Source organism: Thermobia domestica, chromosome 1 (assembly GCF_964235325.1).
Source record: "Thermobia domestica chromosome 1, izTheDome1.hap1.1, whole genome shotgun sequence".
In the NCBI taxonomy this organism is placed as follows: Eukaryota; Metazoa; Arthropoda; class Insecta; order Zygentoma; family Lepismatidae; genus Thermobia; species Thermobia domestica.
Genome location: NC_137454.1, coordinates 25,857,499 through 25,874,471, shown reverse-complemented (window position 1 = coordinate 25,874,471; position 16,973 = coordinate 25,857,499). Strand labels below are relative to the sequence as shown.

The window sequence follows — 16,973 nt, the reverse complement described above, 5'->3', positions numbered from 1 at the left end:
ATACTTAGGAGAAGAATCTCTAGTACTATTCCTGAGAATCAATATGACAATCCTAATCACTGTTACTAGTATCATTGGAATAATAATATAAAAATACATAATATAATTATATTGTAATAGTAATAATACTATACTACTTACTATACAAATCATAGAACCAGTTGTTAGATATTAATCATAAAACAAGTTGTTAAATGATTCGAAAGACAACACTACCTATAATAGACCCCTATATACCACGAGCTTTTCTGCGTGTAACAGAAAGGTAGATTACAGATTGGGGAAACACACATGATAAATGAAAGAAGAAACTTCTATTTCCTTTATTAATTGATAAAATCCTATGCAGATACGCATGCTTTAGGTCGTTTAGACACAATCATATTTTCCTTTAGACGTATCAAAGATTACATTAAGGTCTAGTGACTCGTAAATTGCACTTCTGGTTCAAGGAAATGAGGTACGAACTTAATCGATACTAACACCAGTGATTTAGGTGGATAAAAAATATTTATCGCAACTCGCCTTATGAATCTAGCAGTCTCTGTATGAACTCATACTGGGTTTCAACATTGTCTGATAAATATTTTCCAGAACATTGGTCTTGTGTGGTCAAGTCCACCTAAACCACTCACTATCACTATAAGAAAGGAAGGGATTGCCAAAATATGCGATGTCCTATTCCGTTGACCGAATGTTGTGTAGCACGAACATAAGTTTATGAGATTTGTTCTTCCCGTTGGTAGGTGTTTACAGATTAAATGTCTAGGATGCTAAATTGTATGCAATTTTGGGGTTGAATTATAATATGACCTGGGTTTGTTACACATATGTTCCTGTGAGGAGATGCCATTTTTATATTAGTGGGTTCAATCCCATATGTTCCTGTTCGATAGGGTGCTATTTTTGTAACGTATCCTGGGTTTGATTTCTGTGTGTCCCTGTACGGCTGCCATTTTGTGTGTCCTGGGTTCGTTATACATATTTCCCTGTGAGGAGATGCCATTTTATAACATTAGTGGGTTCGATTCCATAGCATTCAACAATTAATGCAATATTCTATTCCCATCCAACATTGCTTTATAGAAAACAAGTGAAAAGCACTGTACGGTAACATTAAAATTTTTAGTATTGATTTGGATTAAAATACATGTCCTCTACACTTCTATTCTTACTAACAGAATTATCTAAATATGATTGTAGTATAATAAAAATAAAGGTAAGAAAAATAGAGGCCTTATTAGTATGCCTACTTTATGTAAGTATTTTTTAATGTTTTAATACAGAGGGAAATGTATTTCAAGGCTCTCAGATTTTGTGGAATCTATACTAGCATGCGTAATCTCTATAGAACAAGGAGAGAGAGATAAAGGATCTTCTAATTATATATAAAGTCTATGGAATTATCTACCTGCACAAGAAATATTGACAAGCAAGTAAGGAAAATTTTCTTAATATTTCATCGTATATAACATCTACAGATGTTTCTCTCAATTTTTTTAGTTCTAACTTCAACACAAGGGAAATTAGATACAACTAGTGCTTTATTACCGGAAGAAAAAGTACCAGCAATCATCATGGATGTTATGACAACAATTTCCACACTTGCAACATATCCTCATCGTTTTTATATCGCAATTTGCTTTTGGTATGAACTGGTAATTGATGACCTCACAGCGGCCATGAGTGCATTTTTTGCTAGGGTTATACTGTGGAGAAGGTCCTCCTACTCTCCTGATGAACATTGGTGCAAAATTTTGCCCTTGCAAGCAGAGACTACCTAGAACCATAAAGTTCATCTGAGAGATCATTTGCACATTCATTGGAAGATGTTGCAATAGTGGTCAAAACAGTGACACTAGTTTCTAACGCACCGTCGACCAAAATAGGCCAAAGATCCAAATAAGAACCAAACTTGAAGGCAATTTTCCCTCTTCCTGAGGCTGGTTCGCTGAATCTGCATAAATCATATATTTTCTGCATCTTTGTTGAATTATCTGTAACCTGTTTCTCTATGTCAATCAGAACATGAGCTATGAACATTTGGAAAGTAACTCTGCAAAATCATCATTTAAAAAAATGGTCCGGTACCAACTGCCTTACCATGCAGAATAAGATTGGTACCTGCTATACAGGGAATTAGAAAACAGAAATAAATCATGCATTTTCCATTTTTATTCGAGGGAAAGATGAAACATACTCGAAAGTTAGATTCAGCCGGTGGGCAGCCATTTAGCTATTACTGTTTTAGAATATATAGTAAGCTTGTGATTTTATTTTCCTGAAGGTACTACTTCCGAAAACCACGAACTGCTACTCTTTGATTTAAGCGGCTGCGAAAACCAGTGTCAAAATCTAAACAAACGGAAGAAATTACGACGTGCTACAAACTATTGATACTATTGTTTATTTTAGTTCATCTAAAATAATGTTGTTCCAGCTGTCAAATCGACTTAAATTGAAAATATAATTTTATAAATACAAGCGTTGAAAAATAGCTAGAGAAATCAGATTTCTTTCAAACTTAAGAACGGTTTGCTTAAGTTCAAAATATCGGTTTTCATAAACGCAATGCAAAATTTGTACTTCAGTTTCCGACAATTGGTATTACATATCGTCACTATTTTGCAAAAAGGGGATAACTGACAAATTATAAATTTCTCAAGAGAAGGCAAAATGGGTTGACTTTTGTATACCAGTCTACTTTTGTGTCAGATATACCGCTAGTCAGGCCCGCAACCAGCCACAGAGGTTTGGGGGGGGGACATAGATATGTTAGGGGGGCCAAGTCATTAAAAATTCTCTTACATAGCTAAATTGTGTTTTTGTATTAATAATAGCATTTTGTGTTAAGGTCTAGCGGGGCCACGAAAAGTTTAGGGGGGCCAGGCCTCTCCTAGTCCTGCTCTAGTTGCGGGCCTGCCGCTAGTTATCTTTGGATTGGGTAGGTTGTAGATTTAACCGTTTCGCATGATGATGGGGTCTTTTATTTCAAGTTCAAAAATGCCGTTATCTTAATTTCACCAAAAACGTCAGTTACCCCCTTTTTTGCAAAATACTGACGATATGGATTCTGTGAATTTGCCGAGGCTGAAGATAACCACGAAATTTGCGGTAATGCAAATTTAGCGTTTTGCTATCCTACATCATCAGCAACTTTTCACAGGCTCACTTTACAATAAAAATAAATAATAAACGTCGCGTTGCGATCGCAAATTTTGCATATACAGATATGCATATTTCATGAGGCCATTGCAAGCTGTTATGAGTTCATTTGGTGGCATTTTGTAGATAGTAAATTTTTGTGATATTCTTGGCTTTCTTTAAGTTATTCACTAAAATTAAAAGTAAAATAAATAAAATAAAATAGGTGGAGATTATAACGGTAACATTAATAAATATGTATAGGTTGATATGGACAATGGTCGGTATCGTATGATATCATTTCTTGTATGGCCAGATCTGAACATTTATGTTGTGAAGTTGTGTGGTCAGACGTGTACAAAACATGTTTCTTTAAGCACTAAGAAATAATACGCCAAGAAGCCATTAATAGTGTGTGTATTTTCAATTATAAAGAAGGAATTTTGTAAAAATATAAAGATAAATGCAGAGAATCTTCGGAAAATACATCAGTTTAAATATATTCTATTTTGTGTGTTGTCATTGAAACATTTAGTGAGTAAACTACGTTTTAATTATGATAGTTCCAGAAATTCTGAAATAACGAACTTAGGACAAAATAGATGTTATAAGATCATAGTGAAGATGCCAATTACCAATTTATCATTTTCAAGCATGTTATGTAATAATTAACATTCCCTAGTTGTATCGTTTTTAACTTACATTTCTGAATTTTATTTATAGTTTTTGAAGGTGCACCTGCTGAACCTCCCAGCCCAGCACAAGCAGCGTTGTCAACTCAAGACTCAGTCAATTATGGTGAATCGATGAAAAAATTAATGAAAAATAAAAATTTTATTCTTCTTTTCTTTGGATATGGGATCAATGTCGGAGTTTTCTATGCCATTTCAACGTTACTCAATCAGGTCATCCTATATTACTTTCCGGTGAGTAATCTTTTGATTAAACTACTTTCAACATCTTTATAATAAATTATTTTCCTGACAAGATAATAATAAAATACTGTGAATCTTGATGGAGATGAAAACTAATGTTTCCCATGAGGCGAGACGAGACGAGACGAGACGAGACAAGAACTAAGATTGTCTTGTGTAAATTCCCGAAAGATTCTTTCTTGTCTGCATCGACTTATAAAAAACTTTTCCTGTTTTCTTTTTGTAAACTTATGTGTTTGACTTTAGGAAATAGTCTTGACAGAATTTTGCACTTACGAGTTAGTATCAAGGTACTCAAATGTTATATGGGGATAACTGTTGAATACCTAACGAACAATAGTTAAATATAAAAAAGCAAACACATGTCTCCCAAGTTTGTGATTAATATATATATATATCGTGATTTAGAAACTAAATTAAGATTATTTCTACTTCTGGTGGACAAACTTGTATGTATTTTCTTTTTTTTCTGTGGTGAGGGGAGGGAGGTAATGCTTCCTACTACTTAATAAATTCACTATTATTTTAATTCTTAACTTCATTTCAAAAATAATAAAATCATGACTAGTATTGCCTAAAAGACGAGAAGAGACATAATAGTGGGATAGCTTAGCGAAAAAATATTTCACTTCCGGATACCAGTCTGTCCTTTTCAGCGCAGTAAGTATAGGTCATAAGAAATCGAAAAAGACCGGGACACAGGTTTTCGCTGGTCTAGGGTGGTCGTGGCTGCCATTTTCCAAAATGGCCGCCCTGTACCACAAAGTGTAGGTGTAAGTCAGGTGAAAATATCTCAAATGAGCAATATCGGTGTCTGTTTATTGGTTTTTGATTACGCTGAGTCAATTGGAATAGTTTCTTAACATGTAAAATACATAATGAATGACAAAGCCGTCATTTTTAAAGATGGGAGACCTATAATGCTATTTATGGAAGTAAATCAGGGAGTAAAAGTCTACAAGTGTAAATTTGGTGTCCATTTATAGGTTTTCGAGGTCGCTGAGTTGATTGGAACAGTTTTTGGAATGGTGAGACATATGCTTGATTGCCGGAAGCCGCAATTTTCAAAAATGGTCCACGTATAAGGCTCAAGCTGAGCATAAATCAGGAAGGAAAAGCGCTACATGTGTAAAATTCATGTCTATTTATAGGTTTCAGAGGTGACTCAGTTCATTAGAATATTTTTTATTTGTTTAATACTGAAACTAATAAATTTACATTTATTAAGTGCATTTACAATAGTTAATAAAGGAAAAAGTTGTGAACAGTTTGAACTTAGTTTTACGAAAAATCAGCTGTAGAGCAGTGTCCTTCGCATGTGCACAGTTGGAGCATGGTAAACTTTTTCACACACTTGCATGTAGAGCAGCGCTTTTTGCAAGAACATGCAACGAGTTGCTTACAACTTTTGGATATGTCTGGAATTGTTGCCCAAATAGGTGTATACTGATCACTTCGTTTCCATCCATAGCTGTCTGGATCTGGTGTTATATATTCATTATTTTACCAATTGTGCCATAGTTTTGCTTGCAAAGCAGTACGCTTTATATGCTGAATAAGTGCATTCTTCGTAGGTGGTATATTTTCTATTGCGCGATTTTTCTTCGTGTACAGTATCCGTCTACATTCGTTTACATCATTCAAGTGAGACGTTCTATCATATAAGAGGACGATATACCGCTCAATAACAGCAAGTACCTCTTCCTCTACCTCAAAACCCATTTCGTATGTTGAAATGCTAAATCCATTTCTCTGTACTGCATCCATGCTTTCCACGCCGTTCGTTTGCCTATTCCACAGAATGCTGATACAGTGTCACACCCACTAAAAGCATGAAATGCAGGTAGATTTTTCTGGATCTGGTGACATAGACGGGAGCAGATATCATGAACTGCGATCTAGTGCCTGAACTTTCCACATCCATAATCAATCCATAGTTCATCAAGGCGCTGTATCTTGCTAAACACATCGATCGCAATTACTACAACATCTGTGTCTACTCTTCGAATACATACTTTTCTGTGACCATGCTCAGCTGCCTGTTTGACGTGTAACATCGTCCATCTGCTTCCTCATGCCATGATGGTGAAATACCACTCACATCTAGCACTAAGGATGAAGTCACAACATTCTTGCCAACAGTACACACAACTTTTTACCATCATATATTTCTTGGATGAGCAGCTCCGCTAGAAGCATAAATAACTGTTCTTTGTTACTGTCTTCTTTCAGAAAGTCGCTAAAATTTCTAGGAACTTGAGTAGATGGCCGAACACGTACGTAAACGCCTCTATTGCATTTTCTTCTCTGCCTGGTATCGCTCTTAAGAGAAGTGGACTTGTACGTATCAAAGACGACATCTACTCGAGTTAGGGTCTTCACATAATTTATATATGGTTTAAAAACATGGTGGAAGTAGCCTTGAAACGTCTTAGATTTACCGACCTTAAGAATGTGCACTATAGCCGCACCATCTAGAACAGTAGCACTGAAGTCAGGTGCGTCAAATCTCTCCTTCTCTTTGATGTTAATACACTCCAGTACGTCTTGTTTGTTAGCAGATTGACGTAGTCTTCCGTTGTCAGACAGAGAGGAGGACATGGTTGGTTCTCGTGAGCAAAGAATTGATAAATATCACTTTCACGTGATTGCGATGCGATGAACAATTTACAAAAGAGATTTGAATCTCTTCGCAAATTCACTATCTTCTCGTTTGTGGCACATTTCTTCTTCACGGGTGTGTTGAATATTGAAATATTGTTTTTCGGAATTACATCATGTATCGGGAGTTCAACATAATCGAGACGATTTGTTACGTATTCCTCATACAGCTGAAGTCCCTTCTCATGCAATTCTTTAATTCTCTGTCTCATTTCAACTTTTGGCATTATCTGCCGAATGTCAATTAATACCAACACTTCGCTTTCAAATGGATTTCCATGTTCATTTAGAGCATCAATAAAATTTCTCACGTGTTTCCGAAATATTTCATTATGAACATTAGTATCTTCGTGATGATCCAGTGGTCGCGATGATGTTGATTACGCTTGGAAAAATATACTCTCCTCGGATTTCGATAACATTGAAGAAAGTGTAGGACCTGCCAACATCCACTTCAATAAAGCGTCTTTGTTATAAAGAATTCCTATGGCACCTCCATTTCCTTTCACAAGCTTATTGTTTTGTTCGTAGTATTGGTCATCGGGGATAGATGAAAACAATGCTCCAGTTCTAGAACTAGTAAATCCCTGCAGAATTCCGCGTAAATCTCTGGATGTCTGGTTGGTAACTCCTTCAGAGTGCGAACAAATACAGGCAACCACCGAGAAAAATGAACAGCATCCAGGGCAAATGTCCATGGGCATATAAGTTCTAATGTCTCCAAAAACATGTGGTAATTAGATGTTCGGATGCTAAAAATGAAGCATAGAAGCAAACTTCCCAGCTGCATGACTTGATTCCAGAAATTTTAACACTGAGAAATGTCATTGTCACTGTATGTATTTGGGATGAAGCAATGTGCAGTTATAAAAAGTTTCTTGAAAAACCCTGATAAATAATAAAGATACCCCAGGGAAATACGGCCATGCCACATGATATTGATTTCCTTGACATTTTACTACCAAAAATAGATGTGAAGCAATTTTACTAAGACTATATTGATAAATGACAGATTGTAAGGAATTTATCTGACCATTCCAAAAACTGTTCCAATCAACTCAGCGACCTCGAAAACCTATAAATGGACACCAAATTTACACTTGTAGGACTTTTACTCCCTGATTTACTTCCATAAATAGCATTATAGGTCCGCCATCTTTAAAAATGGCGGCTTTGTCATTCATTATGTATTTTACAAGTTAAGAAACTATTCCAATCGACTCAGCGTCATCAAAGCCAATAAATAGACACCGATATTGCTTATTTGAGATACTTGCACCTGACTTACACCTACACTTTTTGGTACAGGGCGGCCATTTTGGAAAATGGCAGCCACGACCACCCTAGACCAGGGAAAACCTGTGTCCCGGTCTTTTTCGATTTCTTATGACCTATACTTACTGCGCTGAAAAGGACAGACTGGTATCCGGAAGTGAAATATTTTCCCGACTTCGGAGGCTTAGCTATCCCAATATAATTGCTATGATCAAGCCTTCCAATAGAAATAGACCCTCAAATTTCCAAGACGAGTCATCACTTTCAGGTCATATTCAGGTCATAAGACAGTCTTAGCTTTTGTGTCGTAGCAACCCTGGTTAGGACGACAAAATAATTCAGTAATATTTAGGAGTCCAGGTGAAGTTTACTACAATTCTTGAAAGGAATTCAACTTCACGAAAAGAGAAAATAGCATTTCTAGGATGACCTCCTTAAACAGTATGTAGTATTTTTTCTGCACCTTTTTGAAAGTAGGAAGGCTTGTACCATCATATACACCAAAGAGTTTCCTTCTTACAAAAGAAACATAATTATAAATATCCACAAAAAAGATATCAATAAAAAAGTAATAATAATAATAATTTCATTTTTCTTTTGTAGGGTTCTGAGGAAGACGCTGGAAGAATAGGGCTAGTCATTGTGTTGAGTGGTCTCATAGGATCTGTTTTGGGCGGAATAGTTCTGGATAAAACACACAAATTCAAGTACGTAGAAGTGCATTGTATTCTAGATTAATACAGGTACCTACAGACTCTAAATAAATTCTTAGTGCTATAATAATTTCAACCATATTTAATATTTTCAAATATATTTAAATCCTTGCTGGTCAAATCATTTTAAAACAATTCAATTCGGTGTTGTTTTTTAAATCCTGGTTGGGTCGCCATTTTGAAACGTGAATACTTCGATGTCCGTGAAAACACCAGACTGTCAATTACAATTCTGTTTTGTATTTAAGCGTGCTCGATTTAGAATTTTCATGTTCGGGTTGAAGTTAAATTAAATCGATTTATGTGAAGCGAAGCCAGGATACCAGAACGGTACAACACAAACCTAGATTTGGGTATTATAATTATGTATTACTAGTACTACTACCTTAAACGGAAATGCAAACTCAAAGGCCATAGTCTTATTTAATTTTATTCGATTCTTACAAGTTGTCAGTTAGTAGCCTTGCTGTTATTATTCGTACCATGCAAAATAATGGTTAGAAGGGAGTAACCGTAATATTTCGACTTTTTTGGATTTAAAATGTAGATTCGATGAGCTGTGTCAAATGACATCACTTTTGATTTCTGGAACCAATCGCTTTAAGGTCAAAAATAAAAAAGTGGGACCATTTAGGCAATACGAACCAATGACCGACTGGAACGAAATGGGTGTCATTCGATTGGTATTTACACATACATGAATAACTGATACTCCATTTTCGCTAAAGTCTATTTTGACCCCAAAAATGAACGAAAATCCAAGGTTCAAAATTCCAGATTTTCGTTAATTTTCGGGGGTCAAAATAGAATTTTTGGGAAAATGGAATATCAGTTATTCATGTACGTGTTAATACGAATCGAATGATACTCATTTCGTCCCAGTCGGTCACTGGTCCGCATTGCCCAAATGGCCCTACTACTACTACTACTACTACTACTACTACTACTACTACTACTACTACTACTACTACTACTACTACTACTACTACTACTACTACTACTACTACTACTACTACTACTACTACTACTACTACTACTACTACTACTACTACTACTACTACTACTACTACTACTACTACTACTACTACTACTACTACTACTACTACTACTACTACTACTACTACTACTACTACTACTACTACTACTACTACTACTACTACTACTACTACTACTACTACTACTACTACTACTACTACTACTACTACTACTACTACTACTACTACTACTACTTATTATTATTATTATTATTATTATTATTATTATTATTATTATTATTATTATTATTATTATTATTATTATTATTATTAACCCCCTAACTTGATCTTAAAGCGGTCGGTTCCAGAAATCAAAAGTGGTGCCATTGTACACAGCTAATCGAAATATACATTTTAAACCCAAAATGTGAGATAATTATTATTTTCTGAGTTAATATTATTATTTCTTCCAGAATTGTAACGCTGGTGACGTACTGTATGTCTCTTGTGGGGATGCTGCTTTTCACTTTTACTCTCAGCAGCGGATACATTGGCATTGTTTATGCTACAGCTACAGCCTTTGGGTAAGTTTAAATAAAACATAGCATCTACGTACAATTACAGCATCTACAGTATTCTTCTATTTCTATTTCTTCTATTTTTGAGATTTGCCTTCATGTATACTCATGTCCAGGGTCGGATACAGGATTTTCTGAGGTAAGCGGGTGCACCAAATAAAACAGCCAGTACATTTGAATTAAATTGAGTTTTTTAAATGCTTTCAGGCATCTGTAGTGTGAATTAGGAATTGCCCTGGAAATGCTAAAGCGTCTGCTCTCGATGAACCCTTTTCCTTCAATCTTCAGAAAATTGACTGAAACTATTGATTTTTGCAAAACTCACTGCCAGCTTCTCACTTTACGTAGTGTATATTTATAACGAAAGGGGGAGGGGGTGCACGTGCACCTTTGCACCCCTCTAAATCCGGCCCTGCTCATGCCCAAAATTATTGCATAACTGTCTTCTTGTAAGAATATAATTTGATAATGATTTTGCAGGGTACTTTTAATACTGATACTATGTGTATAATCGGGAAACGTATATTTTATTTTAAATTCATAGGAAAAGAATTATAAATGTGAAAATTAGAGTGAGTAAAACAAAATGTTGCTAAATGGACAAGAAAGTTTTATTTTCGTTTTATTCTTATTTACTGCTCTTTTGACATGAAATTTACCACATAACATGTCTTTGCCGATTAAGAAATACCGGGCGAATTCGTTATCAAATTATATTCCTACAACAACATATTTATAGACATGTGGCAATAATTTTGAACATGAGTGGATATTTTCGAATTTCTCTACTCTTTTTAGTGCCTCTTGTTACTTTTACTTTCTATCGTATATTTCCCTGTTTTTGTAGATTTCCTTCCCTAATTCACAGATCAACTTTCTATACATTATTTTCCCTTCTCCAGTCTTCTTTCTTCATGGTATCCACTCGTTGCTGGTTCAGTAATGAGAAAAGTGTCTGGCTCCAGCCAAGACTATCTTGACTAACCAAGAAGTGTAGCCTATTTTCTAAATGTCTTTCTTTGAAAGTTACATATGCCATCGGACATTTTAATTACACCTAATACCTAACAATAAATATAACTTTCAGTTGTTCTGTCTGTCTTCTTCCATGTAGAACTAAATACTTTCAGCATTCATCCACTTCACCTCCACAAAATATTAAAATGACGCGTTCCCCTTGTCCCCCGCGAGAGACGCCCGTGTCTACAACTAACCATTTTCAATTAATTGCTGGACGAAATTCTCTCCAACTCTTCTTCTCGAAAATATCTTTTCCATGTTATTCTGCACGGTTTCTTGCTTATATCATATTACCTTGAATACGGACCTAGGTATCTTCTTGTCTTTCGGTATCCACTGTTAACAAATTTAAACTTTTTGTTTGTTACATGAGAAAAATCACCTGATCTTAAAGGAACTTTTTGCGCTGAATTCGAATATGCACTCGGTTTCTCTCCATCACGTACAGTTTTCCCGTAACAGAGGGATTTTCGGGAAATTCCCTCAAAAATTTCCCTTTTTCAGATATTTTATTCCCCTAGCTCCTGTCCCCTTACATATAGTAACATAGAAATTATACCTAAGTATACCTTGATTTATATTTAATAAACCCTAAAAGTTTCGTAAAAATCGCTTTGTTCTTTCTAGAGAAATAAATATATTTGTATGTATACTGTGTGCACTGTTTATTGCACCTGATAGTAATGCTTTCAGATCTCCTGAGTTGGGGTAAAAACGATTTGCTTTATTACTACAAACACAGACATAAAAATGAATATTTACAATAGTCAACAACACACTTGTATTGCTCTCTGTAAATTAGAAACGTGTATAAAAATAGAATGTACTTCCAACGTATATTTTTTTAAACGTACAGTATATGTATATCTTAATACATATATATACAATTCTCCAAGTTTTTTCGTTTTGTTCATGAAATGGTTATCAATATTTGTTATCAAATGTAACAGAATGCAAAAGAACTTCCACTTCCCGAGCCCCCTACCAACTGGGAAGAGATATGGCCAAAAGACTCTGATGATGATCATGACCTTGATGAACCATCGACATCAACATGTACATCCAAGGATCCAACGTTCATCCCTGACTGTGTTCGCGAGCCACATTTCATCCGGCAATGTGAACTTAATGACCTAGTCCGTGATTTGCACCTGACAAAACAAGAGGCGGAACTTCTGGGATCAAGGCTCCAGCAGTGGAACTTATTGGATGCAGAAACGAACATATCAGTGTACAGGAAAAGGCATGTTAAATTTTCAAGCTATTTCTCAATGCAAGATAATGTGTGCGTATGTACGGATATAAATGCATTGATGGCGGAGCTAGGAATTCCTTACGTTCCAGAAGAATGGAGGTTATTTATCGACGCGTCAAAGGTCAGCCTTAAAGCTGTCTTTTTACATAATGGAAATAAAAAACCTTCTATACCACTTGCGCACTCAGTGAAGATTAAGGAATCCTATGACACCATGTCAACTTTGCTAAATCTTATAAATTACAAGGACGATTGTTGGCAAATATGTTGTGATCTCAAGGTAGTTGGTATTTTATTAGGACTGCAGTGCGGTTACACGAAGTACCAATGTTTTTTATGTTTATGGGATAGCCGAGCTGATGACAAACATTATGAAGTGAAGGAATGGGAACCTAGAGTGAATTACGTACCTGGAGAATGCAACGTCAAATACGCTCCTTTGGTAGATCCTAATAAGATATTACTACCGCCACTTCACATCAAGTTAGGACTTATGAAAAACTTTGTCAAAGCCATGGACACATCTGGTGAAGGTTTCAAGTATTTGCGAGATAAGTTCCCTAACCTGAGGGATGCTAAGATTTCAGCGGGAGTGTTTATTGGTCCCCAAATTAGGAAATTAATGCTTGATGATAGCTTTGACAGCAAGTTAAACAGTGCTGAGCTAGCTGCCTGGACAGCATTTAAGTGTGTTGTGCGCAACTTTCTGGGCAATAACAAAGCTGAGAGTTACACAGAAATCGTACAGGACATGATACAGAAATACAAAGAGTTGGGTTGTAGGATGTCTTTAAAAATCCACTTTTTGCACTCCCACCTCAGCTTCTTTCCTGCTAACCTAGGTGCTCTCAGCGACGAACAGGGGGAAAGATTCCACCAAGATATAATGGCAATGGAGAAAAGGTACCAGGGACGATGGGATCCTTCAATGATGGGGGACTATTGTTGGGGTCTTGATAGAGAATGCAACATTTCTTACAAAAGAAGGAAGTAGTGTACGTTTTTGTAACCCAATGGAAGTTTCATATATTGTGATAGTTTTGATTGTCTTTTCATGACCTTTTGGTACATTTGTATTATTGTTTATTGTAAATTGTCACACTTGTAAATTATATTGTATTATATTTTATATATGTGTTTGTGGTAATAAAGCAAAACGTTTTACCTCAACTTAAGAGATCTGAAAGCATTACTATAAGGTGCAATAAACAGTACACACAGTATACATACAAACATATTTATTTCTCTAGTAAGAATAAAGCGATTATTACGAAACTTGGAGGGTTTGTTAAATATGAATCAAAGTATACTTAGGTATAATTTCTATGTTAGTATATGCAAGAGGACAAGATCTTGGAGTGTAAAATAAATGAAAAGGGAAATTTTTGAGGGATTTTCCCGAAAATCCCTCTGTTACGGGAAAATCGTACGTGATGGAGAAAAACCGAGTGCATATTCGAATTCAGCGCAAAAAGTTCCTTTAAGAACAGGTATTTCCTTTTATGTAACAAAACCCAGGCCGGTAGTCAGCCTAAAAATGTAGGGGGGTCCGGTAGAAGTTATGGGGGCTCGATACAACCATATTATAGTTCATCACCATATTACGCGTATAGTTTATTACCAAGTCTACCGTAAAACTTATAAGGGGGACAGCAAAAATGTAGGGGGGCGGCCCCCTAGACTTCCCTGGGTACGAGCCTGGTTTCTTCTTGCAGTATATCGAGCCTATATTCATTTCAGAGCCATTATTTTCATAATATCTATCACTCCTGTTACATTCCCGACTGACGAGACTCTCTTCCTATCTTTGCGTGCATTATCAGCATACTTTCATATCTTCATTCTTCATTAGTGTCCACTTGTCCAATCCACATTATAGCAATAAGCCTCCACAGTTCGTATTACTAAAATCTTGTACTAAAATTCATGTAAAACTAATTGCTGCTCACTACGAAGATTACTTAAAGGATCACACACTTATTTCAATTACATAAAATACACTATATTTTGAATTAGTGCATATTGCTTAACAGTTATGAGACATGCTCTGTATTACACAACGTCTTGATTAGCTATTTAATGGTAAGAACTATCAGCGGCATAAATCTGTCTTTAACATTGGGGGAACGGGTAAGACTGTTCCCATACTTTTTTTCTTTCTTTTTTAAGTGATGTTCAATATATTTATGAAGGTGAAGAAACAATAATGTGGAGGATCAGGAAAGCAGAGTTGTCTTGGATGCAGGGAGGCAGGCAGATTGGAGGCTTATTCTGGGAGACATTAAGTTCATCTCACTTTCATCACATTTCTCTCTGTCATATTTCTGTCCATCAAATCATCACATTTCTCTCTTAAAAAAAAATCTCAAATCTGATAATTGGGGGAACCCACAGTTCCAAGTTTGGAGGGAACATGTCCCCCTCATCCCCCCGGGGTTCGCGCCAGTGAGGACTATCTGGAAACTTAACTGTTTCCCTAGTAACTGAATCAATATCAATACATTGCCATAACAACCAATAAATAAGCTCTTCCATATGGGTGGTGGACAAAAATCGTGTGCGTGGGTATTCTCGGAGTTCTCCCGTTTCTTCCCACTTTATTCATTCCGCCATTTCATTCATTTCTGATCATCCCATGTCCTTTAGCCAAGCCGGCATAATCGTGGGACGTAAAACAGATTTCATTTCATTTTAGTTTCACATGGCAACAGAAAATAAACATTACAAAATCAACATTTTTTCCAAGGATCCTATAAAATAGAGGATTTGCCCTTACAACGAAATTTTGAAGCCATACGTCAGTTTCACCACCCCTACTATGCCCACTCTGCCCAATAAGATCAGTGTTTTGAGCCAACAATCATGGCGGAGACAAAAGTAACCAATCAGACGATGGCGAAAACGAGAGTAGCCAATCACACTTACCGATGCTCGGTTGTTTCTTGGCTTCACTAATTTAATAGGATGAAGATACATATAGGCAGATCCTCTATTTTAGAACATCCTTGGTTATTATACTTTTTTCTTTTTCTTCTAATGTGTAGCTTGTGTGTGTTAATATAGCACTTTTGTCCTTGATAATATTACACTTTAGGTTGGAATTTTCCTTTTAATATGATTCTGTTCCTTATGAAAACACTAAATACTGTACATAACCTAAATATTACACATACTGAAAATTACTCGAATAAAGTGAAAAGGAATAATGCCTTAACATTTTCGATTGTAAACATTGCAGCGAGAACAACATTGGTAAATTCTTAGATTTCTCAAAGATGGAAGTAAGTAAAGAATTAATGGCGGCAATTGAAGGAAGTCACATCAGTAAACATTATAATTTTATCGCTATACAATCTTACGGAAGCAGTCTTCGTAGAGCTGAAAGAATTGGTACATTAAGTAAGTTTTTCTTCTCAATTAGTTTGTACCGATAAAATTATAACTTCTACTGACATTATTTTCCTCATGGGCCGCCGCTAGAAGAAGATAGAAGGGAACTATTCATTATGGTAGTAAACACTAACTTGCGGTATCACAGAAAAGTGAAGAGAAGCGAGATCAGACAGGGCTCTTTTATTTGTAAAAATAAATAAAATCATTCAGAAGCGACGCAAAATTTATCCAGGGAGTGAGGGAGTTCAAGCTCCCAAGTTTATATCGTTTCAGTATTTTACAGTATTTATCTTAATATGACAGGGGTGCCCACAAGGGGGGGGCTATGACGCAAACTGCGTCATTGAAATATTTGGGGGGGTTAAAAATCTATATAAATATGTTTGACGGGGGGGGGGGGTAAAAAATAATCGAAAAGATTTTTTTCATGGAAGAATACCTATGGATAGACAATTGCGGGGGGGGTGCGTCATGGACATAAGGGGGGTGGGCACCAATGTTTATTTTTTTATGGTGTCGTGTTGAGTGAGTTAAAACTCGGAACTCCCTTTACCTACGCCACTGAAATCAGGAAAAGACTACTATTCCAGTATGTTGTGACAAAGAGAAAAAGCCAACAGTAGCGAATGCTTGTGGATGTACATAGCCGGTCTAATGACAGTTTCTTGGTCACATTCACAAACTTTTAGAACACCATACGGGAACGGGATAGTTTTTCAAGAGATAACAGGCGTTTTAGAAAAGAAAATCCTCATTGTGGGAGAAGTCTCGGGAAGCGAAAAACTTTGTATTATTTCTTGTGAATCCGTCTTTTCCGAAAGGCGCAATTTTTGAACAAGGAACGACATTTTTTTTTTCTGGTAAGAGTTTTCTCAATCGGCATTTTGCGATGAATGAATGCAATTCATTTTCCTGTGGCCCCATTCCGTACTGGTTTGTATTAACGAAACACAAAATGGGCATTCTAGTTTGAGACAATCGGTATAGCACCAAAGGCGCACCCAAGTGGGGGCCACCGGGTCTGG

The 16,973-nt window shown here is 36.1% G+C and overlaps 1 protein-coding gene across 4 annotated transcripts in view; it reads left to right on the top strand.

Moving 5' to 3' along the window:
* The window catches only part of LOC145683840 (choline/ethanolamine transporter flvcr2a-like), an 87,276-nt gene that overhangs the window by 48,237 nt on the left and 22,066 nt on the right, over positions 1–16,973 (top strand). For all 4 annotated transcript variants that reach the window (XM_081755438.1, XM_081755462.1, XM_081755446.1 and 1 more), the window contains exons 5-7: positions 3,868–4,070; positions 8,619–8,722; positions 10,176–10,286. In XM_081755438.1, the coding sequence (XP_081611564.1) occupies positions 3,868–4,070; positions 8,619–8,722; positions 10,176–10,286 (418 nt within the window). The remainder of the gene's footprint in view (positions 1–3,867; positions 4,071–8,618; positions 8,723–10,175; positions 10,287–16,973) is intronic.